General features: G+C 64.4%; 12 protein-coding genes across 12 annotated transcripts; 4 read left to right on the top strand and 8 right to left on the bottom strand.

The window, feature by feature from the left end:
• Positions 1-37: 37 nt before the first annotated feature.
• MICPUN_61401 (predicted protein) lies at positions 38-1,298 on the bottom strand. The gene has a single exon (XM_002504272.1). The coding sequence runs from the start codon at positions 1,193-1,195 to the stop codon at positions 113-115; it is 1,083 nt and encodes a 360-aa protein (XP_002504318.1). The 5' UTR covers positions 1,196-1,298; the 3' UTR covers positions 38-112.
• Positions 1,299-1,760: 462 nt separating this feature from the next.
• On the bottom strand, positions 1,761-3,186 carry MICPUN_108912 (predicted protein). Its single transcript, XM_002504271.1, has one exon. It carries the CDS (start codon positions 3,147-3,149, stop codon positions 2,064-2,066), a length of 1,086 nt encoding a protein of 361 aa, XP_002504317.1. The 5' UTR covers positions 3,150-3,186; the 3' UTR covers positions 1,761-2,063.
• A 2,508-nt stretch (positions 3,187-5,694) lies between these two features.
• MICPUN_61399 (predicted protein) lies at positions 5,695-8,280 on the top strand (the record flags this gene model as incomplete). The annotated part of the gene is made up of 1 exon (XM_002504588.1): positions 5,695-8,280. One exon carries the CDS (start codon positions 5,695-5,697, stop codon positions 8,278-8,280), a length of 2,586 nt encoding a protein of 861 aa, XP_002504634.1.
• Positions 8,281-8,307: 27 nt separating this feature from the next.
• MICPUN_108911 (predicted protein) lies at positions 8,308-9,563 on the bottom strand. Its single transcript, XM_002504270.1, has one exon. It carries the CDS (start codon positions 9,535-9,537, stop codon positions 8,362-8,364), a length of 1,176 nt encoding a protein of 391 aa, XP_002504316.1. The 5' UTR covers positions 9,538-9,563; the 3' UTR covers positions 8,308-8,361.
• Positions 9,564-14,004: 4,441 nt separating this feature from the next.
• Positions 14,005-14,688, top strand: MICPUN_108910 (predicted protein). The gene has a single exon (XM_002504587.1). It carries the CDS (start codon positions 14,036-14,038, stop codon positions 14,615-14,617), a length of 582 nt encoding a protein of 193 aa, XP_002504633.1. The 5' UTR covers positions 14,005-14,035; the 3' UTR covers positions 14,618-14,688.
• A 10-nt stretch (positions 14,689-14,698) lies between these two features.
• On the bottom strand, positions 14,699-15,508 carry MICPUN_61396 (predicted protein; the record flags this gene model as incomplete). The annotated part of the gene is made up of 1 exon (XM_002504269.1): positions 14,699-15,508. The coding sequence occupies one exon, from the start codon at positions 15,506-15,508 to the stop codon at positions 14,699-14,701; it is 810 nt and encodes a 269-aa protein (XP_002504315.1).
• A 104-nt stretch (positions 15,509-15,612) lies between these two features.
• Positions 15,613-16,476, top strand: MICPUN_61395 (peptidyl-tRNA hydrolase, potentially chloroplast precursor; the record flags this gene model as incomplete). The annotated part of the gene is made up of 1 exon (XM_002504586.1): positions 15,613-16,476. One exon carries the CDS (start codon positions 15,613-15,615, stop codon positions 16,474-16,476), a length of 864 nt encoding a protein of 287 aa, XP_002504632.1.
• A 108-nt stretch (positions 16,477-16,584) lies between these two features.
• MICPUN_61394 (2OG-Fe oxygenase protein) lies at positions 16,585-17,866 on the bottom strand (the record flags this gene model as incomplete). Its single annotated transcript, XM_002504268.1, has 2 exons — positions 16,585-16,601; positions 16,639-17,866. The coding sequence occupies 2 exons, from the start codon at positions 17,864-17,866 to the stop codon at positions 16,585-16,587; spliced, it is 1,245 nt and encodes a 414-aa protein (XP_002504314.1).
• Positions 17,867-18,130: 264 nt separating this feature from the next.
• Positions 18,131-18,463, bottom strand: MICPUN_61393 (predicted protein; the record flags this gene model as incomplete). Its single annotated transcript, XM_002504267.1, has 1 exon — positions 18,131-18,463. One exon carries the CDS (start codon positions 18,461-18,463, stop codon positions 18,131-18,133), a length of 333 nt encoding a protein of 110 aa, XP_002504313.1.
• A 556-nt stretch (positions 18,464-19,019) lies between these two features.
• MICPUN_61392 (histone demethylase) lies at positions 19,020-21,503 on the top strand (the record flags this gene model as incomplete). Its single annotated transcript, XM_002504585.1, has 1 exon — positions 19,020-21,503. The coding sequence occupies one exon, from the start codon at positions 19,020-19,022 to the stop codon at positions 21,501-21,503; it is 2,484 nt and encodes an 827-aa protein (XP_002504631.1).
• A 119-nt stretch (positions 21,504-21,622) lies between these two features.
• On the bottom strand, positions 21,623-22,609 carry MICPUN_102341 (predicted protein; the record flags this gene model as incomplete). Its single annotated transcript, XM_002504266.1, has 1 exon — positions 21,623-22,609. One exon carries the CDS (start codon positions 22,607-22,609, stop codon positions 21,623-21,625), a length of 987 nt encoding a protein of 328 aa, XP_002504312.1.
• A 189-nt stretch (positions 22,610-22,798) lies between these two features.
• Positions 22,799-25,614, bottom strand: MICPUN_61390 (predicted protein; the record flags this gene model as incomplete). The annotated part of the gene is made up of 3 exons (XM_002504265.1): positions 22,799-25,093; positions 25,241-25,295; positions 25,382-25,614. 3 exons carry the CDS (start codon positions 25,612-25,614, stop codon positions 22,799-22,801), a joined length of 2,583 nt encoding a protein of 860 aa, XP_002504311.1.
• Positions 25,615-25,767: the final 153 nt, after the last annotated feature.

The raw sequence follows: 25,767 nt of genomic DNA, 5'->3' as shown, positions 1-25,767 counted from the left end.
ACATAAGGGACTACGATTCATTCAGAGGGGGGTTATTAAAGGCGATGACCGTCATAAACGATACTACATACGATTGTTACACAGACTACACTATTAATACCCGGGGCGCGTCTCAGCGCGACATCACGCCGGCGCTTTCGCCCTCCGGGGGTTCCTTCGGGCACCCCGGCGGCGGCAGACCGTCGCCCTTGACCCCACCCTTGCCCCTGTAGTACTTCAACGCGCGGTGCCTGAGCTTCTTGTGCGCCGAGGTGTAATGGCTGGGCCATCCCCTCGCGTGCAGCGTCGTCGCCACGCCGAGCCTGCTCACCCCGTCGTGCGCGTCGGTGAGCGACACGTTGCCGTCGCGGTGCTGGTTGAGCTCGCCCCTGAACCTGGCGAGGGCGGACGCGGTGACGCTGACGGGGAACTGCGACACTAAACCGTCGACTCCCTTGTACAGCTGGACGAACGGCAGCTTGGTCACCCCGAGGGTGTCGCACAGCTCCGGCACGTCGTCCTTGTGCACCCTGAGGAAGAGCACGTCGGGGAACTCCTTCTCGGCCATCTTGCCCAGCTTGGGGTGGACACTGCGGCACGCGTGGCACCATCCCGCGAAGTACTCCACGCAGACGAGCCTGGCGCGGCCCGTCTTGCGGTCGAGGTTGGCCGCCTCGTGCAAGTAGGCGACAAACTCGTCAGCTGAGCGAACGTCCACGACGTTTCGAAGGTTCGGTCCCTTGCGCCACCACGGCGTCACCCTCTCGCCCGACGGGAGCTGAACCACCATCGAGTTCAGCTGGTCAGCCTCCTGCGCGATGAGCCTCTTGGCGCGCTCGGGGGCGGTCTCTTGCTCCCGCGCGATGAGCCTCTTGGCTCGCTCGGGGGCCGACTCCGTCTCTTTCGCGGGGACCCTCTTCTTGGCGGGGACCCTCTTCTTGGCGGGGACCCTCTTCTTGGCACGCTCGGGCGCGGTCGGGGAGGCGGGATAGCTAATCGCGTCGCGACGCATCGCTTCGCCGCGCTTGGGGCCGTCGAGCTTCACGGCGTGCTTCGTTCCGGGCGCCGGCCGATCGCCGGCGCCGTTCCCGTCCGATACCGCCGCGCGAGCCGGGGCGGCGACGGACGACCGACTCTTGGAGGTGGAGGAGGACGCTGCGGAATTCGACCGGACGCGGGCGCTCCCGGCGAGGCTGAGCGAGCTCATCGCGCTCATCTTCCCCGATTACCCGCTGGGATGGGTAGATCGGCGCTCGATGCGAGCGGTCCTGCGTCCCGACTATCGATCGTCTCCGCGCGCGACCCTCGTTCGCGCGCGTCTTGGTGTGCCCAGGCGCGACCCCACAACACGTGTTTTTTTTCGCTTTATTAGCCCGTAGGGGGTTATTGCGCAGAATGACCAATCATCGACGGGTTAAACGACGGGGGAGGTGAGGGTTCGCCGCCGCTTCGGGAAACGTGTTCGGTTCGGGAACGCGAACCTTCTTCCAATGAACCGTCGTTTCACGGATTTTTATCCAATAACAACTCGCCGCGTCGTTCCTTTTTTGGTTTTTTCGCCAACTTGGAAAATTTTGGCTCTTGAACCCCCCACGCAAATATTCTTGGCGGCCACAAAAGGGATAAACACGGTCTATTGAATCGTCCTTGGGAGGAGCAGCTTTTTCATCCTCGTCAGCGGCCTCATCCAAAGGAATTCAAATGTAGAAAACGGGTCGCGCTCCCGCGTTTTCCCTTACCTCCTTCCTCTATCCCTTTCCCCCCGCCCGGCGTTCGCATGTGCGAGTAAATTGCGGTTTGTTTATAAAAAGCGCGTCACCGCAGTGAACTATCTTTCAGACATTGAGCCAATTCGCGTTCGCTCGCCCTCCCCACGTCGGAAAGGGCCCAGCGAAGGCTCGGGGTGCGGGGGACGATCCGATCCTCAGCCGCAGCCGTCGGCCGTCCCCGCCCCTCTCTCCCCCAACTCTCTCTCTCCCCCAACACGTACCTAAGAACCCTGTAAGTCTAGGTCATGCATCCCGGAAACCCGTCCCAGTAATATTGACGACGTTCACGTCGTTAAAGAATGTGGACCCTTCCCCTTACTTGGCCTTCTTCTCGCCGACGTAGAGGTAGTGCGTGGGGTAGTACGGGGTGTAGGGCACCCTGGACTCCTCCTCGCTGTACCAGATCGTCGACAGGCTCCTTTGCGCGCGAAGCCAGTCGACGTGTTCGCGGTTGAAGTACACGCCGTCCATGGCGAACCACCACTTGTAGAGCTTCTGATCCCAGTTGCTCTCCCTGCCCTCGCGGGTGACAAAGTCGATGAGGGCGAGGTTGCCACCCGGCTTGACCAGGTCGAGCATGTTCTTCAGGGCATCCTTCCACTTCGGGATCATGGTGAGGCAGTAGGAGCACGTGACGAGGTCAGCCTCGGGCAGCTGCTTCCTGATCTTGGGGTCGTTGATGTCGCCCTCCACGAGCTGCACCTGGGTCTGGAGGCCGAGGTCGATGACCCTCTGGCGAGCCATGTCGAGCAGCGCGTCGGAGAGGTCCACCAGGATCACCTTGGTACCCGCAGCCTTGACGTGACCCGTGACGAACTCGATGTCCCGCGCGGTCCCGCACCCGACCGAGATCCACGTCTTCGGCGTCTTGACCCACGGCACCGCGTGCTGCATGAGCAGATCGCGGCCGGGCAGGAGCGCCTCGCGGAACCCGTCGTACCTCTTGCCCTGCGACTTGTAAAAGGCGCGGACGTCCTTCTTGGAGGCCAGGCCCTGCTTGGCCATCGCGGCCATGACCGCGACGTCGTCCAGGAAGGAGTTGACGGGCCTGCTGTCGGTGCCGGTGCACTCGAGCATGGCGGGGTCGTAGGGCTCGGGCACCGGTCCGATGAACTGGGTGAGGTACCAGCCCACGCGGTCGTAGGTGTCGACGAGGTCCGCCTTGATGTGCGCGAGGACCGGGGAGTGAACGCGGTCGGCGAAAGAGCGCCAGAAGATGCGGCCCTTCTTCCTGTCCATGTTGGCGATGACCTTGGAGATGTTCTCGGCAATCATGGTGGGGGGCATCCAGTCCATGGAGTCGAGGAGGGACGCGATGGTGATGGAGCCGGGGCCCTCCGCCTCGGCACCCTGCGCCCAGGTGCCGTGGAACACCTTCACGCGGTCCACGCGCTGCTTCATGATGGCGAAGTTCTTCTCCTCCAGGTACCTCGGGCAGCAGTCGGGCGCGAACTCGCCGACGATGTACCCGTAGTAGAAGTAGTTGTTGGGCTTCCAGATGCGGGTGGTGAGAACCTCGACGAGGCGCTCGACAAACACCTGGGGGTTGCGGGACAGCAGGTTGAGCTGCTCGAGGGGCACGCCGCCGAGCGGGGCGAAGACGGACCACAGCGAGGTGATGGAACAGATCTTGAGGGTGAGCTGGAAGAGGATGCCGCCCTTGCCCTCGATGGGGGTGCGGTTCCTCACCTTCTCCCGGACGCCGGACCAGATCAGGGGCATGCACAGGATCTTGGCCATCAAGCCGGAGGTGCCCGCGTACATGAAGTTGTCGCGGAAGAGGTGTGTGTTCTGGTCCCAGAACTCGGCCGTCTCCTTGGCGAGGAGGGGTCGGAGCTTGGACTTGTAAACTTCGGTGAACACCTTAAAGTCGGAGCGGCCCCAGATGGCGAAGAACTGCTTCCAGGTGAGGCAACGGATTCCCGCGAGCTTGAGCTCCAGGACGTGAAGCTGCGCCCAGTTCATGTCCACGGCGATGATCTTCTTGGGCCCCTCGCACAGGTAGTCGAGCACGTTGCACCCGGCGGAGGAGATGGTCAGGACCACGTCGTCCTCCTTCATGTGCATCACGGTGTGGTCGATGGCGGGATCCTCCCAAGAGATGTTGTAGATGATCTTCTTGCGGCCGATGGAGGTCATGATGAAGTTCTGCGTGTACACGTCGTGCACAACGACGCCGAAACGGTAGAGGAAGTACACGAAGACGAGGCCGTGGAGCGCAGCCATGGGCGCGTAGTTGGCGTCCCTGGGGAGATTCTCGACAACCTCGTAAGCGACAAAGGCGTGGGTTCCAATCTGGGAGATGAGCATGGCGAACATCAAGGTGAGCTTGGCCCTGAAGCTCATGCGCTGGCGGGCGTGCGAGCGCATGAGGTAGCCGCGGACCCAGCCCTGGAACACCTCGACGTGCCAGAGGAGCAAGCCGAGGCCGCCCACGAAGACGAACCTGGACATGGGGTACGCCTTGTAGATGAGCACGGTGTGGAACACCACGCGGGTGACGTAGTAGAGGACGCCGAAGAGAAGCGAGGGCCTCCGCTTGTCCTGCACCTCGAAGATGGACAGTAAGATGATGGGCAGCTCCTCGACGAGCGCGACGGCGAAGAGCGGCGTCATGTTGTTGTGCAGCAGGTACGCGAGGATCACGATGTACAAAAAGTGGTGCACCCACCCGTCGTCGTACGTCACCAGGCTGCCGTAGTGGAGGGTACCGAGCGAGAGGTCCATGATGCAGTACCCGATGAAGAAGATGGCGAGGTACCGGGTGATGTCCTGCTCGTTGCTCAGCGCCGCGGCGAAGCCGTCCTTGACCAGGTGGTAAAAGAAGTAGACGCCGAAGAAGGACGTGACGCCTGACGAGTAGAGGGTCAGGTACCAGGAGTGGTCCGGCAGCCTGAGCAGCCTCATGAAGTAGTAGACGAAGACGCAACCGACCATGTTCAGCCCGAGGATGGCGAAATCCTCCTGGCTGAACCGGACGTTCTCCTCGACGAAGCGGGTGAACTGATCCATCACGGCCTGCGCAGCCATCGCGATAGGCGGGCCTGATCGCGCGCGGGAAAAAGGGGAGGGGAGGGCGTCAGCGACGGTTCGATCGACGATCGCGTGGCGCGTGGTTTCAAGTGGCGATCAACGCGTGGCACGGAGCCGGGATGCGGCGCGAGCGGGAGCGGAAGGCGACCGGCGTCGCGCAGATCCGCCGCGCGAACGGGCGAAATCGAAGTCGAACAAGCCTCTTCGCGGAGGCGGACGACCCAAACCCCCGCGTGATCACGACGCCACGATCGAAGCGCGTTGACACCCGCGGGTCGATCCGAGGCCCTCCGGTCGATCGTGAACGACCGTTCGCACCGTCGTCGCGATCGCGGCGGGTCGGGATCGATGGACCCGAGCCGGCGAGCGCCGCGAACGACGCGCAGATCGCGCCCGATCGGAGATCGCCAAACGCAGGGAAAAAACAGCTCCCACGGCTGGCGGTTCGGGACACGCCGCTCGACGCGGACGCGCGGAGCTCTCACCTATCGACGCCGGAGCGCTTCCGAGTGAAGGGGGTCGATCGAACTCGACCGGGCCTTCGAGCGATGTGCCGCTGGGCTTTGCCGGCGGGTCTCGCTGCTGATGACGGGCGTTTGCACGCGACGTTCACACTGCCTCCCGCCCTCCAGACGTTCCCGCCTTTGAACCTGGAACCTCGAATTAGGTCCCCGCGTCCCGACAACCAGAGGCCCACAGCGAGCCTCGGATCGGCCTTGATCCACTCCTTTCTCGATGGACCTGGCGGGAAGGCTCGAACCGTCGATTTGGGTTTGACTCGCCCGATTCGTGTTTTGTTTCGCCCGAATCGGTCGGTTGACCATCATCGCAGGCCGGACGCCCCGAGATCCATCGCTGGCGAGACGGTGCACACGAAAGCTACGAGGGAATCACATCGGGCGGTGTCGGGAGCATGGCGGCCGCGTTGGCGTCGGCGGCTCGGGTGGCGCGAGCGCGGGTCGACACCCGCGCGGCGCTGAGTGAACCGTCGTCCTCGTCCGCGACCCCGCGCGGCGTCCGCGGGTCATCGCGGGGGGCGTCGTCGACGGGTTCGAGGCGAGGAGGCGCGCGGGGCGGCGGTCGCGCTCCTCGTCCCCGAGGAGGGACGACGCGGGGCGGCGGTCGGGACTGGCCGTCGGTGACCCTGGGCGACGGAGCCGTGACGTTCGGTTCCCCCGACGACGCCATGCGCTTCTTCAACCGTCTGCTGGAGACATCCCCGGTGGACGAGGACTGGCCCGTCGCGGGGGAGACGCACGCCGTCTTGCTCGACGCGCTGGGGCGGCACCCCGACGCGCGAGACAAGATGGGCGACGGCGTCGCGACGTTCAGGGTGTCGCTCCACCCGACGGAGGGGTACCGCTCCTTCGTGGCGACGCGCGTGGACGGAACCGCCGTCGACTTCAGCCTCCGCAAGTGCGTCGACGCCATGTTCGGCGTGGACGCCAGGCAGAGGGGGGGAGATCCCGCCTCAGCGCTCACCGCCACCATATCGCGAGCCGAATCCGTCGCTATGACGCTCGACCTCGTCGCGAGGCACGTGGACGAGTTCGACCGCATACACGTCGCGGCCGCGATGCACAGACTCGCGCGGTTGGCGCAGAGGGATAACAATAGCTCGGCGGGCGTGGTCCCGCGGGTGCGGTTCGGCGACGATAAAAGATGGCGCGACGTCGTCAAAGTCGCTCGCGACATGTGCGACGCGGGCGAGCTCGACGCCAGGGCGCACGCCAGCGTCGTCCACTCCGTCGCCGCCGCCGTGGACGCCGGCGCGGTGGAGATGACGTCCACGGGCGTGTACGACCTGCTGACGTCGCTGGAGCGGAAAACGCCGGACGCGTTGGAGAAGCATTCGACTGGCGTGGAGGTGGCGAATTTGCTGTGGGGGTTCGCCAAGATCGGGTGGCAGCCGTCGCGGGCGACGTGGGAGGCGACCGAGCGTTCAGTCGTGAGGGCCGCGCGGAATGGGGAGATGAACGCGGTGGAGACGTCGAACGTGGCGTGGGCGTGCGCGACGCTGGGGTGGGAACTGACGGATGACGCGTGGCGCGCGCTGGACCTCTCGGCGGCTAACTGCGCGGGAACGATGACCCCGCAGGGCGTCGGCAACTCGCTCTGGGCCTACGCCACGTCGGGTAGGTTACCCGCGGAGGCGACGCTGAGGGCGCTGGAGGCGGCGATCGTGAGGGTGGAACCCGAGCTGTCGATCAGGGACCAGGCGGTGGCGTGGTGGTCGTTCGCGCAACTCGGCTCGGTGCCTTCGGATCGATGCGCGAGGTCACTGGAGCGGGCGACGCGGCGACTTGCGAGGTCGATGAACGCGAGGGACGTGTGCAACGTCGCGTGGGCGCTGTCCACGCTCTCGCCCGGGCTCGTGCCGAGCGTAGAGACTTTGCGGGCGCTGGCTCAGGCTGAGCGCCGGCTGGCTCCCGCCATGACGCCGTCGGACGTGGCGGGGGTGATGATGGGGTACGCGCTCAACGACGTCCGGCGCGAGGGCCTCCTCGCCATCTCTGGCGACGACACCTGGCGCGCGCTCGAAGCCGCCGCGGTGCGATGCGCCCCGGCCATGGACGCCGCGCACCTCGGCGGCGTCATGTACTGCTACGCCGCGTGCGGGCGACGCGCGAGTTCAAACTCGTGGGCGGTGCTGGAGCGCGCCGTCGTCGCCGTCGCGCCATCCGCGGACGCCTCGCACGTCGCTCACGTCGTGTACGCCTACGCCCGGCTCGGTGTGGTTCCCGGAAGGGACGCGTTTGACGCTCTCGACGCGGCGGCGGCGCGGACGGCGGGATCGATGAGCGCGAGGAACGTGGCGAACGCGCTGTGGTCGTTCCTGGCGCTGGCGGCGACCCGCGGCGCGCCCTTACCGCGGTGCTACGGGGCACTGTGGCGCGCGGCTGGCGAGCTGGACACGCGCGCGATGCTCGACGTCAACTGGTGCAACTTTTTCCACGCGTACCTGATACACGCGGAGCTCATCGGCGTGAGCGCGGTTGGGAAGAAGGGCGTCGGGGTGGACGTGGTGCTGGACAGGCCGGACGCGGCGGCGCTCGTGGACGGCGCGAGGCACTTCCCGCCGTGGCTCGCCGTCGACGCGGAGGAGGCGTGGACCCGGAACGCGTTCGAGGAGGTGGAGGTGTCGAGCGGTCACCGCGAGGTTGCGGAGGCGCTCGCGTACCTCGGAATCGGGCACGAGATGGAGTGCCTCACCGACGACGAGTACTTCTCCCTGGACCTGTACGTCCCGGCGCACGACTGCGCGATCGAGGTTGACGGACCGACGCACTTCGTGGATGAGATTGTCGTCTTGGAAACCGGCGACGTGGGTCGGGTCACGCGGCGGACGACGGCGACGGAGCTGCGGGACATGTTCCTGCGCAAGAGGCACGGGAGGGTGGTGACGATGCCGTGGTTCGAGCTGGACGAGTGCGACACGCGGGAGGAGAGGGCGGCGTACGTCGCGGGCAAGCTCAGGGCGGCGGGTATCGAACTGTGACGACGGCGACGCTAGTTAAAACGTGATGAGACAGGGTTACTTCACATGTACAATAACTCAAGGGAGGCGATGTCAGCCACCTTACTCTTTCGTGGACTCGTACGACTTTTTGCTCTCGCACGTGAACGGGAATGTACACACGGCGCACTTAGGTTCGCCAATCTGTTGCTGGACCATCGGAGGCGCGTCGCGATTCGTGTACAGCACCAGGGGATCGATGGCGCACTCGCCGCTCCCTCCGCAGTTGGAGTTGTCGTCGGGAGTGGTGGTGACGATGAGCACGTCGAGGGTGGGGGAGTCGAGCTGGAAGTAGGCGCCGAGGCCAGCGGCGAAGAGGGACTCGTCGTCGTCGTCGGTCTTGCACTTCTCCTTCGTCTCATCGGGGTAATCCCAATCGATGAACATGGTGGAGAGCTCCTTCTCGAAGTTGTCGCCGCCGTGGCATTCGTCGAGGGCGGAGGATCCCTGCGCCACGAACGCGTCCACTCCAGCCCAGAGGCCCTGTTGGAAGGAAACCTCGGGGCCGACGCAGATGTTGCTCCAGAAGCAGAGCGACATGTAACCGCTCGCGCGACCGTGCATGCCGCTGTGCACGTGCAGCGCGATGGACGCGTCGCCCTTGGGAGTCAGGGTGACCTTCGGCTTGATGGCCTCCACCTTGACCTTGCCCTTCTCGATGCCGAGCTCAATGCCCGCGCCCTCCATGGCGAGCTCAAACTCGAAGTCTCCTCCCAGGGCGCTGAACGCGGCCCACGGCATCTTGAATTCCAGCAGAAGGTCGACTTTTGTACTGAAGCCAAAGCCGACGTAAACCTCCTGGCCAAACGTGATGGGGTTCTTGAACTTCTTGCGAACGGCGTCGGACTGGAGGAGGTCTCCCTCAATCATCTGGCCGGCATCGAGGCTCACGGTGAAGGTGATGCTTTGCCTGTTCTCGACGAAGAAGCCCATCTTGATGTCCTTCATCCCGTCGAGGGCGCTCGTCATCTTCGCTTTCGCATCTTTCATTCCCTGCTGTATGGGTCCGCCGAGTTGGGGGTGCTCGGACATGGCGGGAACCTTGGAAAAATCGCCGTTGAAGCCCAGGAGTGCGGCATGCACCTTGGACAGTTCGAGGAGCGTGATGCGTTCGATGACGTTCACGTAGTTGTCCGCCTTGGCGCGTACCTTGTCGGTGTGACGTTCGACTTTGCCGAGGAGAGCGATGTGCGTGCGGATGATCTCCCTGGCAAGCTGTTCTCTTTCCTCGTCGTCCATGTCCTCCAGGAGACGGCGGCCAAACACTTTCTTGATCTTGGCCATAAGCTCTTCGATGTCCTCGCCGAATCCCTTGACTTCTTTGGCAACCTTTTCGAGGCCGTCGATCGCCTTTTCAATGCCCTCCTCGACTTCTTTGGCGATGCGCGTGACGGCGTTGACCACCTCCATGAAGATGGGCCTGATGAAAGCGACAAACGCGTCGACCATGTCCTTCCCGACGTTCATGGGCACGTGGAACTCGGTGGGGCCGAAGCACACCTGCCATGACGGATCGTTGAGGCCGAAACGAGGAAGGTCCACGCCGACGACGTCTTTGGGCCAGGGCATCACGGTGTCGATCTTCGAGAGCTTCTCCGGAAACATGTCGGCGAACCCCGGGACGTCGAAGCACAGCTCCGTCCCGCTGCCGCCGAGGGAGGAGGAAGCCTCGTCCTCGTCCTCGCCGCGTTCGAGTCGCTCGCGTCGAGCCTTGGCGCGCTCTTCCGGTGAGACCATCCTGAAGCCCGGGTAGGTACCGGTGCCGGCGTAGTCGGGCACCTGGGGTTGCGGGACGACGACGTCGACGGACTCGCCGCGAAGCACGCGTCCGAGCTGCTCGGCGAGGAGCTCGGGGCGGAGCGCCTCGGTGAAGTCGACGAAGTGCTGGTGATGCGGGTGTGCGTGCGGAGCGCCGAGCCCCGCGGATGCCGACGCCGACGAGATGGTGGACACGAGAGCCTCCGCGCAGGTCGGGACGATCTGACCGAAGATGTTCATGACAAAACCCTCGATCTTCTTGGGGATGCTCGTGCCGATGTCCTTGGCGTCATCGATTAGCTCGCCAATCTTCGGGAAAATTGCTTTCACATCGTCGATGACGCCTTCGACGGCGTCTTTGACGTCACCCGGGGCATTTTTGACCGACTCGATGATGTGCTCGAAATTTGTCACCTTTGCCGCCTCGTCTTTGATCTTGTTCGCGTAATCCGCGGCCTCATCCTTCCACTTCGTGAGAGACTTTTTCGCCTCAGATAACTTTTTCTTGATGCTGTCCCGCGATTTCTTGGTGAAGAAGCCAAGCTCCGCCGCGGACATGTCGCCTACCAAGGAGACCTGGTCTTCGTCTTCGTCTTCGTCGTCGTCGACGACGGGCTCGTAGATCGGGGCGGAACCCAGGGGCGCGGGGCTGGGCGCGCGGATCTCCGGCACGCGAAGAGCGAAACCCGTATCGTACAGGTTCACTACTCGGACGTCAGGACTGTCGACGGCGCCCCAGTGGAGAACCGCTAGCGCGGCGAGGACGCCGATGAAGGGCCCCATGACCTGGTGACGACGCGCGTTGAGGTTTTTCGGGGGCGATACGTCAGTCTCCGGCGCGAGGCGGGGGAAGGCGAGCGGCGAGGGACTTGGAGGTTCGTCGCACCGCGAGGAGCCACTGCCTGGCTCGATGCCTCGGCGTTGATGAGTTGCCAGAAGCTAAGAGTCTGTCGTTGGGTCCCGCCGGAACGGAACCGTAGCCGATGAAGGGATCTCCCCTGCGCATCGCGGTAGAGAGTAGGCGGACTCCCCGCGCGTTCTGTCACGGGCAGGGCGCGACGTGCTCTGCAAGTCGGTCGCCTCTTTCGAGGGCTGCGACCAGACGCTGCCGTTACATCTCTGAAGGCTGTACTTCATAGACGCTAAAATTCGACCGCAATGTTATTATTACAGGAAATTCAGACTGTTTGCATGTGTCAGGGAGGCTTTTCAGCCGGGCGAAAAACCAAAACACATGACCGACAAATCTGTTTCCCGTGATGTTACAGGATTTCAGACTGTTTGCCTGTGTCAGGGAGGCTGACAATATCTTTATGACCGGGTCCTACCGGGAGACGGTACGAGGAGAGATGATTCAAAAATGCAAGTTTATCTGACTGTTTCGACGTGTGTCGGGTCCGGTCTTCTCGCGCACCCGCTTCGAACTTGCCGATTTTGGGAACTACTCTGTACATGCCTGCAGATGTAACGGACCACCACTTAGTCTCTTCCAAGGAGGATCGTATGCCGTGGTACTGAGCGGGAAGGTCGTCCGCGAAGCCTCATAAGCTCGGGCACCCGAGAAGTCGTACCTCCGACCTCTCCGCTGACGCTCGAGTGATGATGAATACCGAGTACGCCTCCCTGATACTCGGGGATCGGGTCGACAGGACTCGCCGAAATGCCTTCCCGCTGGTGCGTCGCGCGTTTTCTTTTCTCGGGAAGAAAAACACCATCCCTTCGCTCCCTGCGCGGCGAGGGTTTGGCCGTTTGGCCGTCGCTCTGCCTCAGAACTTTCCAAGCACCGCCCGCTGTCTTATCGATCGGTTCGTCCCTCTGTCCTGACAATCCCCCTCGACCACTTCCTCCGTCCCTCTCCCGTCAGCTCGTCGTGGGGATGCTGCTCGGCTTCTTGGCTACATTTCTCGCGGTCCACCTCTCCGCGGGAAGCTCTGTCATGCCTGTGATCACGTCCTTGGGGTCCGATACATCCCTATCTGCCCTCGGGCGCGCGAGCTCCGTACATCGTATGGACCAGTTCGTCGTCGACGAGGAGGATGACGACGACGAGGAGGCGCAACTGGACGTCACCTCTGCCGCGCAGCACATGTACGCTGGACACGACGACGATGACGAAGACGCTGAGCTCGGCTGGTTCGGCAAGAAAATCGCCAAGGGTATCAAGAAAGGCTTCAAGCATGTCAAGAAGCATGGCAAGAAGTTCGGCAAGCATGTCAAGAAGCATGCCAAGAAAGGCCTCAAGCATGCCAAGAAAGGCCTCAATTCTCTCAGAAAGCAGGCGACGGATACATGGAAGCAAGCCGACGAATGGCATGAAAAGGTCAAAAACGAGATCAAAGAGTTTGACACACTGGTCTCGAAGGCAAAGACGCTCGTCGACGAGATTAAAAACGCCAAGGACTACATCGAAGACGCCTTCGATGACATCGGGAAGATGTTCACCGATCTTAACCAGATGGTCGCGCCCGGAGCCGAGGCCGAGGTCGCCGCCGGATCTGAGCTCGGCGGCGGCAACAAGCTCACCCAGCTCAAAGACAAGTTCGTCGACTTCGTGAAGGAGGTACCGGGAACCATGAAGCGCGAGATGGAGAAGCTCTGCGACTCTCTCATGCCCGTCGAGGGAGAGGCTCTGAGCGACAACATCAACGGCGTCATCAAGGGCGCCTTCAGCGCCTCCGCGAGCATGGGCTCCGCGAGCCGCCACGGCGAGTCCGGTGAGATTCCCCACTTCTTGGCCGAATTCCAACCCGCCGCCGCCGCCGAGCGGTTCCGAAGGGTGCTCCACGACGAACGGGAGGCGAGGATCGCCGGTCGCGAGTATCTCGCGCCCGACCGAATCGTACAACCCCCGATCGTCGAAGAGGCGGAGCTCGGGAAGGGTTTCTGCGTGCCCATGCCCCCCTTCCTGGATCTCCTTCCGGACACGACCCCTACGCCCCAGCACGTCATCCCCGAGTGGCCCGAGAAGCTGTCCCAACCGGAGTGGACGGAGGCTCTCGGCGACTTTTCCATGTACTTCCCCAAGGAGGATCGCTACTGGGATTTGTGCATGGGACCCACCGAGTTCAAGCTCCCGTCATCGTTGGGAACCTCCCTCGTGAACGGCTTCAAGAGCGCGCTCAAGCCCGTATGCATGCACGCCTACGATTCCGTCGAACAGGTGGTAAAGGGCACGGACAAAGTCGTCAAGGAAGCAATCGGTGTGATCGAAAAGAAGGGGAAGCAAGCTCTCGAGTTCACCAAGAAGGTCAAGTCCAAGCTCGAAGGATTCAAATCCAAACTCAGCGGCCGAAGGCTGCTCGCCGACGCTGACATTGACGATGAAGAGTTCAAGCAACTCGTCTACGAAGTCGAAACCGCCCGTGCAGCGCACGCCGAGATCTACGCCCTCATCGATGAGCTCGAGCACCTCGACGCCTCGGTGATTCGCGACGTCGAGGACGCCGCCAAGCTCGCCACCTCGCGCGTTTACGCGCAGCTGCTGGAGCACAGGACGATGTGGAACCCCGCCGCCGGGCACTCCTTCGAGCTGTCGCATCACAAAGCGCCGGCCCCGTCTCCGGCGTCGAGCGCACTCGGCCACAACGCAGGAAAGCGCAGTGGCTGCGCGCATCTCGTCCCGGCAGACGCGACCGATCACCAGCGGGCCATCGCCGATCTCGGCGGCTGCGTCGACGAGCTGAAGAATTCAGCGTCCACCGCCGGCGGCATCTTCAAGAGCGCGCTGAATAAGATGGGCGAAGCCTTCGAAAAGGTCACCGACTTTCTCAAGCAGGTCTCCCTCGGATTCTTCGTCGAGACCAACACGGGCCTCTCCTTCGTGGTGCACTCGGAGGGCGGCAAGTTCAAGCAGGGCGACGTCCTGGAGGGCAAGTCAAATCCCATCGAGATCAACTCGGAGATCGCCCTCTTCTACGGCTTCAGCGTCAAGGTCAACTTTGTGCTGACGTTTTCGATGCCCTACTACGTCACGGCGGACATGGAGGGCGACATCAAGTTCGATCTTGACGTCACCGGCACCGGTTTTGAGGTTGGACTCGAGGAGGGGAAGCCCTTCGTGAACTTCAAGGAGCCCAAAGTCAAATTCGTGAACAGCAACGCTGCCACCGCCGCTGCACACCTTCAGCTCGGTATGAGTGCCGGCGTCGAGAGCAACGTCCAGGTCTGCTTCGGCGGTAAAATTTGCTCGGGACCTGCGGTTGAGCTCGGCCAGTCTGTGTACGCCGGAATCGACACTGTCGCCTCGTCAAAGACTGCTGATTTCGAGCAGGACAAGTGCAACCCCAGAGAGTTTGAGCTCTCCGCGCGCTTCGTGGAATGGGACTACCCCGACAACACCAAGGGCGAGTGCACCATCCCTGACGGCAAGGACGGTCAGCTCGCGGGCATGGGTGCCTACGTTCAGGTCCCGGCGCCGGTTTTCAACATTGGCATCATGAACGAGTATCCAGCGGCGGTTGATCTCCTGCCAAAGTACGTGTCCATCTACGCTCACGAAGGAGACGATGTCCTCATGAAGGAGGTGAAGCACGAATGCTCGTTGATGATGCTTGAAGACTAACATTCCGCGTGTTCGATGTATATAACCCTCAAGTTATTCGGTGTAAATGATGCATGAGAGTTTGTTTGCTTATTCACCGGCTCACCCCTCGACCGGCGCCGACGCGTCCTCGCCTCGGCCGATCGATTCACCTCGGCGGACGAGCTCCGCGCGCGTCCACTCGCCCACCACGTTATCGCCCCCGCTCGCCAGGTAGTGCCCGTACTGCAGGTGCAGGCACTTGACCTGGTTGACGAACCTCAGGCCGCCCACGCCGCAGTCCCTCAGCACCGAAGCGTACCCCTCCTTCTCGCAGTGTTCCTTGTCCTCGTCGCTCAGGAGACTCCACCTGAACGCCGCGTACCTGGCGTGCTGTTTGGCGAACGTCGCCGCCGCGTCCGCGTCGTGCGTCGGGTCCCCCTTCACGAACTTGGCGTGAAAGTCTCGAACCAGCCCGGCGTGCTCCAACCGTCCCACGGCGCTGACCACCTCCGGGCACACCAGCCAGAACGTGTTCGTCCAGGGCACGCGTCCGTCTTTTTTCCGGGAGTCCCACTTGTGCGTCGAGTAGCCCTTCCGGCCAGCCCTGGACCTGTCGTACGCGACTCTCAGGGGGTAGGTGACGAGTACCACGGGGTGACCGGTCACCGCGTGTCTCGCCGCCACTCCGACGACGCGGACGTTCGCGTCGAGCCTCTTGGCGTCCTGGTTAGATCGAAGCCATCTCTCGTCCGCCTCGGTAAACTGGGACACGCGCGATGCGTACTCGCGCACCGCGGACGACACCTCCGGATCGTTCAGATCCACGTGGACGTCGGAGTGCTGAGTCGACGCGTGTTGCGGGTTGACAACCCCCGAGGTTGGGCCGGACTTCGACTCCCGGCCCTTGCGAGTGGACAGCGCTGCGCCCATGTGTGTGTGTCGGCGGAAGTCGGCGGTCCGTATTTACGTTTGTCTCATCAGAGGTGAGGGATAGACAGTGTTGGCGAGGCAGTTGGCCACGCGCGCCGGCGCCGATGGGCTTGCTCGCGGTGGTCCGCAAGGTGGTGACCGCGCCGATGCGCCTGATAGAGAGGGTGCGCGGCCACGGATCCGCGGGCGCGGGCGTCGCCGAGCCCGGCCGCTGGCTCCTCGTCGGGCTCGGCAATCCGGGTTCCAGGTTCGAGGGCACCAGGCACAACGCCGGGTTCGACGTGCTGGACATCCTGGCGCGGACGGAGGGCATATCGTGGACGGACGCGGCGAGACACCGCGCGAAGGTGGGAGTCGGTAAGATCGCGGGGGTCCCCGTGCTCCTCGCGAAGCCCCAGACGTACATGAACCTCAGCGGCGAGTCGGTCCGATCGCTGTGCCGATGGTACAAGATCCCCAACTCCAACCTGCTGGTGGTGTACGACGACCTGGACACGGCGGTGGGGGCGATCAAGCTCAAGGGCAAAGGCGGACACGGCGGACACAACGGCATACGCAACATCATAGACGAGGTGTGCGGAGATAAGGTGTTCGCGCGGGTCAAGTTCGGCATCGGTCGGCCGAAACCCGGAGTCGAGGTGTACGACCACGTCCTCACCAAGTTCGGAGACGACGAGGCGACGGAGCTGGAGAGCAAGGGGACGTGGGCCAAGGCGTGCGACGCGGTGAGGGGGGTGCTCGTGGACGGACTGGACAAGACGATGTCCGCCGTGAACACCGAACACAAGGCGCCCAAGCCGCAGAAGGAGCCGAAGCAGCCGAAGGAGCCGAAGGAGCCGAAGGAGCCGAAGGAGCCGAAGGAGTCTCCAGCCGCCGCGGCGAACGAAGGCGACGCTCCCGCGGTGACGGTGGACACGAACGTTCGGGACGGCGCGGAGAAGGTGGAGATGGACTCGACTCCTCTCTGAGTGACATCGTCCTCATCGCGTTAATAACCTAAAGGGTCAGCTCGCGATCCTTCCGACGCGCCACGGACCCGTCTCGCATCACCTCCAGGTCCGGGTGGTGCCGCGCCATCACCTCGGGGTGAGACCTGGCCAGCGACTTCAGGGCGTTCAACCCGTACTCACCGATCAGCCTGTTGCCTCCGTCGCCGTGCGATCGCGTCTCCGCGACGTCCTCCGGCTCCGGCCTCAGCCACGTCAGCGTCTCCGGAAGGCTCTCCATCGGTTCGATCACCGCATCCAGACGTGGATTCCAAAAGTAGGGCACGCTCAACCGCGGCGGCGACCCCGCACCGGACGCCGCCTTGGACACCACCCTGTGCGGCGTCGCCAGGTAGTACCCGCGCGTCCTGAGCTGCAACATCTCGCCGAGGTTTACCACCAGCGTGCCGTCGATTGGCATCGCGTCGATCCACTCCCCGTGCCCGTTCTGGACCTGCAGTCCCCCCACGTCGTCCTGCAGCAGCAGCGAGAGGTACCCGCTGTCCGTGTGCGCGCCCACGCCGAACGAGGAAGCCGAGGAAGGCGAACCCTCGGGCGCGGACGGGCACGACGCTATCTTCGCCTGAACGTTCGGTCGCCCTCGAAAGTCGTCGTCGAAAAAGTCTCTGGGCAGGTCCAAACTCAACGCCAGGAGCTCCATGAGACGCCTCGAGAGCGACGCCGCGTCGTCCAGAAACGCGGTCACGCGTCGTCTGAACCCCGGGCACGCGCTCTCCTCCGGCCACTGGTTCGGACCCACGAGGACGTCGTACACCGGACGGTCGCCAGCTGTGTACGCGTCGACTCCTCCTGCTGCGTCCGCGTCGACTCCTGCTGCGTCCGCCTCCGCTCCCGTCTCTTCACCGGGCGCGTCCGCCTCCACCCCCATCTCGATCTGTTCCCTCCAGTCCGGCCTGCCCGCGGTGTTCTCCGCGCCCAGGCGGACGTATCCCCTGAACGCGGGAGAGTTGACGTTGGCGATGCCTTGCTTGACGTCGTGAGGGAGGGCGAAGAAGGCGCGCGAGGCTTCCAACACGTCGACGGTGACCTTCGGGGCTATCCCGTGGTTGGCGACGTAGAAGAAGCCCACCGTGTGGCACACGTCCCTCAACCGAACGCAGAACGCCGCCTCCTCCTCCGGAGTGCAGTCCTCGTCGGGGAGCTGCAGCACGGGGAGCGCGGAGAAGGTGGACGTCGCGGCGGATGCGGCGGACGCCTCCGGCGCCCTCGGAGAAGCCCCGCGTCGGGTCCTGCTCCCGCGCGCTCTTCCGGAGGGCCGACGCGGGGCGATACGGCGCGCGCGAGCAGGGGACGTCGACGCGGATGTCGATGCCGTCGCGCATGGCCCGCGGGAGAACGCGGCGGTGGACATGGCGCTCCCTCGTTTGTGACGATGGTGGAACGAGTTCTCACATCTTTTTCTCGACTCCGTATAATCTTACTTCCTCGAGTTGCTATGGCTACGTTTGGCAGCCTCTGGCTGACCTCTATGCCCGCCCTGTTCGGGCGCGTCTAATGAATCGATCCTAACGTGTAGAGTCCGCCGCGGTATTATCGACGCGCGCGGCTCGTCCTCCTCATCGCTTCAGGGCCCAGAGCCCGAAGCCAGTCGCCCACTCCGTCGTCATCTTAATCTTTACTGCTCGGTCCCGTGGACGAGCAGGTTGGTCACCGACCCGAGCGGAGAAGATTGCTGACGCTTCGAGTTCGCCGCGCTCATCGCGGCCTCGTCGGTATCGTCGCTGCATCGCTTGCGGGACTTGTTCGGCTGCGAGGTTGAGAAAGGGATGCGGGGCGGGTCAGTACGCGGGTCTTCGACGTCATTCGATGCACCCCCCTCCCACCGGTGAAAACCTGATTGACGGGACTTGACGGCCGGGAGGCTCACCTGCTGGGAAGCCCACGCGGGAGTCGACGTGATGAAGTCGCTGTTGACGCGTTGACCGCCGACGTAAATCTGGAACGTCATGACACACTCCTGTGGCGGAAAGTTGGGCGTTCAGAGGTGAGCGGCGGCTGCTGCCGTTGGGCTGAGCACTTTCGATTTCCCGCCTCGCCGAGATCTGGCGACGACGGTGGGCGACGGTAAGGCGATAGGGGACTCACCGCGTCGACTTTCGATCGCGACGAAACGTTCGTGGGGTGACTCGATCGACCGACTGCGCTTAGACGTCGAGCGGGAGCGCCTGGGCGGTCCGCAGAGTGGCTCAATCCCGTCGATTCGTTCACCCTTTTCTTCTCCACGTCTGCGCGATCGACCAATCAGAATCGGAGGAGCCGCCGCGCGAAGGCAATTCGTCGCTTTCGGCCGCGGAAAAAAAGTCGGCGCGTCTCGTTTTTTTTTTGAGTCCCGCGCCAGTTAGACACGCGCACGCAGTCAGCATCTTTTGAAAAATGCTGTCAGGAAGCAAAATTTACCGGTCTCGCCCATTTCAAACTGAAGGGTTCAGCCACGCCACCGCCACGAGCGCCCGAAACTCTAAATATTTTAGGTCGCTTTCCGACGAGGCCCGCGTCACTAGGCCATGGGGCGGGGCTCGGGGCAGGGACATAGCGGCGGCATGACCCTCCCGGTGAATGCGGGCGTCAACGGAGATACAGTCGCGAAGGCGCCGAGGCGCATAACTCCTCAGGCGGTCGTCGACGACGACGTCGCGACGGGATCCCTTGGGCGTCGAGCGCGTCAGCCCTCGGCAAAGGCGCTCGACGCCGTCCCCGACAAGCGCGCGCGGCTGGACGACACGCCGCGGAACGGACACGGCGCTCACGACGACCCGTTCATGCTCGAACTCCGCGCGTTCTTTCAGGAGAAGCTCGACGGGCGCGTCCTGGTGGTCCCGAAGTTCTGCAGGCACCCGCTCGACCTCGGGCACGTGTACAGGGAGGTTGTCGCCAGGGGCGGGTACAAGGCGGTGTGCGACAACCGACGATGGAAGGAGGTGTGCGCCACGCTGGGCCACGACCTCACCGGGCAGACCAGCGCGGGGTTCCAGATGCGTCAGAACTACGAGAGGTGCCTGCTCGAGTACGAGTTCGCGGAACACGGCCGAAGTTTGGAGCTGGTGCCAGATGCCATCGCGAACAACCGCGAGTGGGCCGCCAAGTGGAACAGGACCCGACCGGCGGGCGACACCGGGCGTGGACCAGCGCCCGACGCGGGCCTCGGTCCCACGCCCCCGCTCGTCAACCTGAACCTGGACAAAGCCCGGTTCAACGCCGCGTATAACATGGACGACGCCGACGAGAGAAGGACGGCACACACGCTCGGACTGTACGACGCCGTCGAGCCGTTCGAGCTGAGCTTCCTCTTCCCCGGCGCCGACCTCGGGGTGTACATCACGGTGAGAAACAGCGTGCTGTGCCGGTGGCGAGCCAATCCCAACGCGTACGTCTCCGTCGAGCAGGCGTGCGGTTGGTTCATGCCCAAGCACCGAGCCGTCGTGCACTGCGCGCACAGGTTCCTCACCGTGGCGGGATACATCAACTTCGGCGTCGGTTTCACCGGCAACTATCCCGCGCCCGGGGCGAGCAAGGGAACGGTCGTGGTCGTCGGCGCCGGGTTCGCCGGTCTCGCGGCGGCGAGGCAGCTGCAGTGCCTGGGTCACCGGTGCGTGGTCGTCGAGGCTCGCGACCGAGCGGGGGGGCGGGTGTGGACGGAGCGGCTCGAGGGGATCGACCCAGAGACGAACGAACGCGTGGTGGCCGCGTGCGAGATGGGCGGCAGCGTGCTGACCGGAGCGGACGGCAACCCCGTCGCGGTGATCGCTAAGCAGATGGCGCTGCCGTTCTGGAAGATCAGGGACGAGTGCCCGCTGTACCTGGAGGACGGCGAGCCGGTTGACGCGGATACGGACAAGAGGGTGTTTCGGGAGTTTGAGGACTGCATGAACGAGGTTGGGGAGAAGCGAAATCAGCTCACGGAGACGGACGAGCACGGCGCCGATCACCTGTCGCTCGGGCGGGAGCTGGAGCGGACGTGGGCGGAGAAGGCGAGGGCGGGGAACAAGCCGCAGATCGAGACGGACCTGTTCAACTGGCACCTGGCAAACCTGGAGTTCGCCAACGCCGATCGCCTGGAGGTCCTGTCCCTCGGGCAGTGGGACCAGGACGACCCGTACGACTTCGACGGCGATCACGTGTGGCTCCCGGGCGGTAACGTTCGGCTGGTGTCGGCGATGGCGCGCGAGCTGCCCATCTTTTACGGGCACGCGGTGACTAGCGTGGAGTACCCCGCGGCTGTCGGGGCGGACCCGCAGTTGGAGGGGCCCGCGGAGCCCGTGAAAGATCGAGAGGGACGCGCGCACGAGGGCGTGGTGGTGACGTGCAAGAACGGTCGGGAGTTTCGCGCGGACGCCGCGCTCGTCACCGTGCCCCTCGGCGTGCTCAAGAAGGGGAGCGTGCAGTTCGAGCCGCCGCTTCCCGAGAGGAAGAGTCGAGCGATTGACGCGTTGGGCTTTGGCGTCCTCGACAAGGTGATCCTGCTCTTTCCCAAGCCGTTCTGGGACATGAGCGTGGACACGTTCGGGTACGTGGCCCGCGGAGACAGGGACCGACGCGGCAGGTTTTTCATGTTCTACAACTACGCCAAGACGGACGAACACGACCTCAGCGGCGGCGCGGTGCTCATAGCGCTGGTTTCCGGCGAGGCGGCTTTGGAGTTTGAGAGGTCCGGCGTCGCCAACGCGGTGGCGGAGACGATGACGGTGCTCCGACGGATTTACGAGAAACGGGGCGTGACGGTTCCGGACCCGATAGACTCCAAGTGCGCGTGCTGGGGCACCGACGAGTTCGCGTACGGGTCGTATTCGAACATCAGCGTCGGCGCCACCGGCGAGGATTACGACGCGCTCGCGGAGCCCGTTGGTGACGGGTTGTTCTTCGCCGGCGAGGCGACGATGCGGCGGCACCCGGCGACGATGCACGGCGCGTTTCTGTCGGGGATGAGGGAGGCTGCGCGGATCTCGGAGAAGATGCGCGAGCTGAACAAGGCGGGGAAGTTGGCGAGGTGAGGGGAGGACGCGTTTAGGAAAAGACGTCTAGTCGAGTCTTGTTTTTACATCACGCAGACGAGCGGGACGTGACGTATCGTTCGAGCGGAGGTCTTTCTCGGTCTTCAAGCAAATGGCGTTTATTTGGCGTCGGTGAGCGACAGCGTGGGCAGCGGCCTGGTCTCCCCCGCGAGAACGGTCATCAGGTTGGACACCAGCCTGGCCTCGTCCCTGTCGGTGAGCGGGTGCCCCTTCTTCGTGAGCTGCCGCAGGCACGAGTCCACGATCCCGACCGAACCGGCCACGATCACGCCGCGGGCATCGAGGAGCGCCTGCGCCTGCTGACGCACGAGCATCATCGGCGCCACCTCCGCGGCGTACGCGAGGTCGGACAGCTCGAAGGAGACCACGCATATTCCCGCGCAGTCGAGCTTGGTCTGCAACGCTCGACGAAGGGCGCGGCCGAGGAGCGCCGCTTCCGTCTTGAGCGAGGGGGTCCCGTCGTTCGTCTCGTACGGGTAGAGGGAGGCGACGCGCTTGAGGGACGCGTGCGCGTTCACCTTGACGAAGTTTGGCAGGTGGGCGACGTCGAGGGCGGCTCTGGTGGCGTCGAAGACTCTGTAGTTGACCACCCCGGAGACGACGATGGAGTTGCCCCTCGCGTCCGCCACCTTCACGGCGGGGAGCTCGACGCTGGTGGTCTTGAGGGACACGATGGTGGTCTCCCTGCCGCAGGTGTTGACGAAATAGAGGCCGGGGGTGGTGTAATTGTGCCAAAACCTGCCGAACACGGTGGTGACGACCGCGGTTCTCGGGGGCACCGTTACGCACGACGCGCACAGGGGGGCGCAGAGGAGCGGCGTCGTGAGCCAGCACAAGACGGATGCCAGCGGCGAGGTGTGGCAAGCGCACGTCCTGTCCTCGGGCATCGAGTTGCGGTACGCCTGGGGGGGCTCGGGACCATCGTGATAGTAGGTATCATCCAGAGAGTGAGAGTGCCCCGGGGGTCCGTCTGCGGTGTCTTCCGCCTTGTGCTGAGAGAGGAGGGCCCTCACGAGGTCGTCCTCCTCCCGGTCGTTTCGCTCGAGATGCGCGGTGGCGGTCGGGGACGGCGTGTCGCGTCGCATCGCGGGGGCCCGCGGCGCGGAGGGAGGCGTCACCATCGGATACGCGCTTGTCGTTGTGACGAGTCGTGGTTGAAGGGGCGTTTTAACATCACCTCGTCCAAGAAATAATGAAATTTATAAAATTCACGTGGGGAGGCGCTCACGCCGCACCTCAACTCTATCATGATCGTGTCGTCCATCCGTCGCCAATCACGCGACGTCGTCCGAGAACGCGACGTCCGCCTTCGGGTACTGCGGGTTTTCGAACGCCCGCGTCAGCGTCGCCTCGACGCACTCGAGTTTCTTCCTCGCGAGCTCAGCCTCCGCCTCGTCGCCGGCGCCCTCCCCCGCGTCCGAGACGATCATCACCCGCCTCCACCGCCTGACCAACGCCTGTTTGCTCGACAGCGCGGACGGCGCGAGGGTCTTCGCGGTCTTCCTCGGGAACCGCGCGCACCTCTGCGTGAACCTGAGCAGCTCGTCCACCTTCTTCGACGCGCGTTCGGCGTCTTTCTTCGGGTCGGCCTTCTTGGGTTTTGGCGCCGGCTTTCTCGCGGGCGAGTCGACGATGCCCAGCCGCGCGAGCTCCTTCTCCTGGCTGATGGTCCTCGCGAGCTTGGCGGACACGATGGACTTGCGCTTGGCGGGCAGAACGTCGTCGTCGTCGCACACGGACCTGTCGTCGTCGTCGTCTCTCGTGCCGGGCCTGGTGAGCCAGTTGTTGTAGTAGTAGTCCACCATGTCGTGCAGCGTCTTGCCCTTGAGCCTCTCGTCCGAGGGTTCCTCGTCAAAATCGTCGGCGGAGGGAACCTTGCGCGGGGAGAGGTGCGTCTCCTTGTCCTTGACGCAGTCGGCGCAGAACCAGTCTCCCTCGGGGACGCCGGGAAGACCGAGGCACTGGTAGTGGCCACCCTTGGGGCACCCGTCGCAGAGCACGAAATCCGGCTCGCCGTCAGTCTCGCCGCACTTGAGACACGGCACGTCGTCCACGTCGAGTTCAACCCCGGGCGCCCGTTCGCCGCCGCCGTTCGGCTCGCCCGTCTCGTCCTTCGCCGCGTCCTTCTTCTCGTCGTCGATGGCCCTGTTGTCCCCGGCCTTGTCGTTCTCCTTGTCCTTGCCCAGGAACTCGTTACCCTCCTGCAGCATCTCCTCCTCCGGGCCGCACTTGGTCTTCGGAGGTTTCTTCCGACCCATCCTGGACACCGCGAACAGGTTGTACTTGTGCGCCACCATCTGCTCCTCGAACGCGGTCGCCTGCACCGAGGTCCAACCCCGGGCCTCCGCGCTGCCGATCCCCATCTGTTCCAGTCCCATCAGCGTGGGGCTGGATCGTCGTCCGCGCAGCCTCGCGTCCAGCCTCGAACGCTTCGCGGCGATCTCCTCCGGCGTCGGGCGCTTGGGCTTGGGCGGATCTACGGGTTCCTCCCACTCGACGCCGGCTTTCTTACCCGCCTCACCGGTGCGATCGCCAACAGGTACGATGGCTTCCGGCGCGCCGAAGATGACGAGGCGCGCCGCGTTGGCTCCCGCCACGTCGGCATCCGCGCGGGCCATCGCCGCTCGCATCAGCGAACCCTTGACGTTGTCCCCGTCGTCGTCGTCGTCCGAGTAGTCCGGCTTGGACAGGTCCCTGGCGCCGGACTTTCGCGGCGAGAGCCTGGAGGACGCCAGCGCTCGCGCCGCTGCCGCCGCCGCGCGCGCGGCCGCGGCGGCGCGAATCATCGCGAGGGATCCCTCGGCCAGGACGGTCCTGATGCCGTCGAGTAACCCGCCCTCGTTGTCTCGGGTCCGCGGACGCTTGGTCGGGTCGTCCGCGTCCTCCGAATCCGTCATGTCCGACGCCTTCCTCTTGTCCCCCGACGTCGAGGGCAACGCGAGCGGGGTACCGACGGACCCGGCGGACGCGGACAGGCTCTGTAGGGTGGACACGGACCCGCCCGACGCGTCGTAGCCGCGGGTCCTCACGAACACGCCCTCCGGAGGCCAGATCCTGAAACCGCCCAGGCGCTCGGCCCGCTCGGGCTCGGTCTCTCTCGCCAGGCGGCTCTGCTCCATCGCCCGTCTCGCCCTCTCGCGCCTCGCGCGCTCCAGTTCCTCGCGTTCGCGCGCCTGTCTGAGCCGCTCCGCCTCCTCCTTCTCCCGCCTCGCGTCCACCCTCTTGCTCCTCGGAGCGGGCACGCCGTAGACGGCAACCTCGTTCCCGGGGGCGTCCTCCTTCTCGGGGAGAGCCACGAGGTCGATCTCCTCCGGCATCATCGGCGCCGAGCCGTCCAGGGGCACGGGTCCGTGCCAGGCGGGCACCTCCGCCTGGAACTGCTGACCGACGCGGATCACGGAGGGCTTTGTCAACGTCGCCTTGCCCCCGAGGAAGTTCCAAGCCGCCGCTCGAGCGCGGGCGCTCCCGCCGCTGCCGCCGCGCGCGCCGCGCCGGGGCTGCATGCGAACCACCGCGGTGGCGACCCTGTACCTGTCGAGTGCGATGCAGTTCACCTCCTCGGAGTCACCCTGGACGCGTCGAAACGGAGGGCGAGGAGGGAGGTCAGAGAAGGCTCGAGGGAGAGCGGAAAATATCCGCCGCGGCCGCCGGGTTTTAGGGGTTTTTTGAAAACGGGGCGCGCGGGGGAGGGCGCGTCGCGCGCGCTCGAGACTCACCCCGGTGACTCCTCCGGCGCTCACGGGCTGCCTACCGGTGCGTAATGCGACCGACCTGCGAGGGAAGTGATGCGTAATGGGTCCGTGAGCGGATCGCGCGCGCGAGAGCGGGTCGAACGAAGGGGGCGTGGGGGGGCTGACGCGTCTGTTTGACCGGTCACCGGGTCGGGTTGGAGGAAAGTTGGGCACCGGCGGAGCGCGGCGCTGTCCTCGCGCGTCGCGGGGGCGACGACGCACCTAAGCCACTGCAGGAGCTCGGAAGGTTTGATATCACGCGCGGGGTCGTCGTTCGCGGCGTTTCCGTCGTTCGACGTGTCCGCGGTCTCCGCGCTGGCGCCGGGAGAAACCGGCTCCGTCGCGCCAGCCTCGCCCATCGTGCCTTGCCGTGGGTGTGAACTTGCCAAGGGCGAATTGCAGCCCGGCGTTGCGTATCAAGACTCGAGTTCCCGACGCAGCGCGAGTGCTTCCCGACCTCGCGACCGGCGTATCGCGCGAAGAGGTGCTCTTGGCGACTTTACGCGCGTGGG

This window comes from Micromonas commoda, chromosome 9, assembly GCF_000090985.2.
Source record: "Micromonas commoda chromosome 9, complete sequence".
Classification (NCBI taxonomy): Eukaryota; Viridiplantae; Chlorophyta; class Mamiellophyceae; order Mamiellales; family Mamiellaceae; genus Micromonas; species Micromonas commoda.
Note: the sequence above shows the minus strand (reverse complement) of the source record. Positions and strands in the feature narration are given on the sequence as shown.

Bases quoted from the DNA above. Each gene is read 5' to 3' on its own strand.
- MICPUN_61401 (XM_002504272.1), bottom strand. From the start codon at position 1,195: ATGAGCGCGATGAGCTCGCTCAGCCTCGCCGGGAGCGCCCGCGTCCGG.
- MICPUN_108912 (XM_002504271.1), bottom strand. From the start codon at position 3,149: ATGAAGCAGCGCGTGGACCGCGTGAAGGTGTTCCACGGCACCTGGGCG.
- MICPUN_108911 (XM_002504270.1), bottom strand. From the start codon at position 9,537: ATGGACGACGAGGAAAGAGAACAGCTTGCCAGGGAGATCATCCGCACG.
- MICPUN_108910 (XM_002504587.1), top strand. From the start codon at position 14,036: ATGGAGGGCGACATCAAGTTCGATCTTGACGTCACCGGCACCGGTTTT.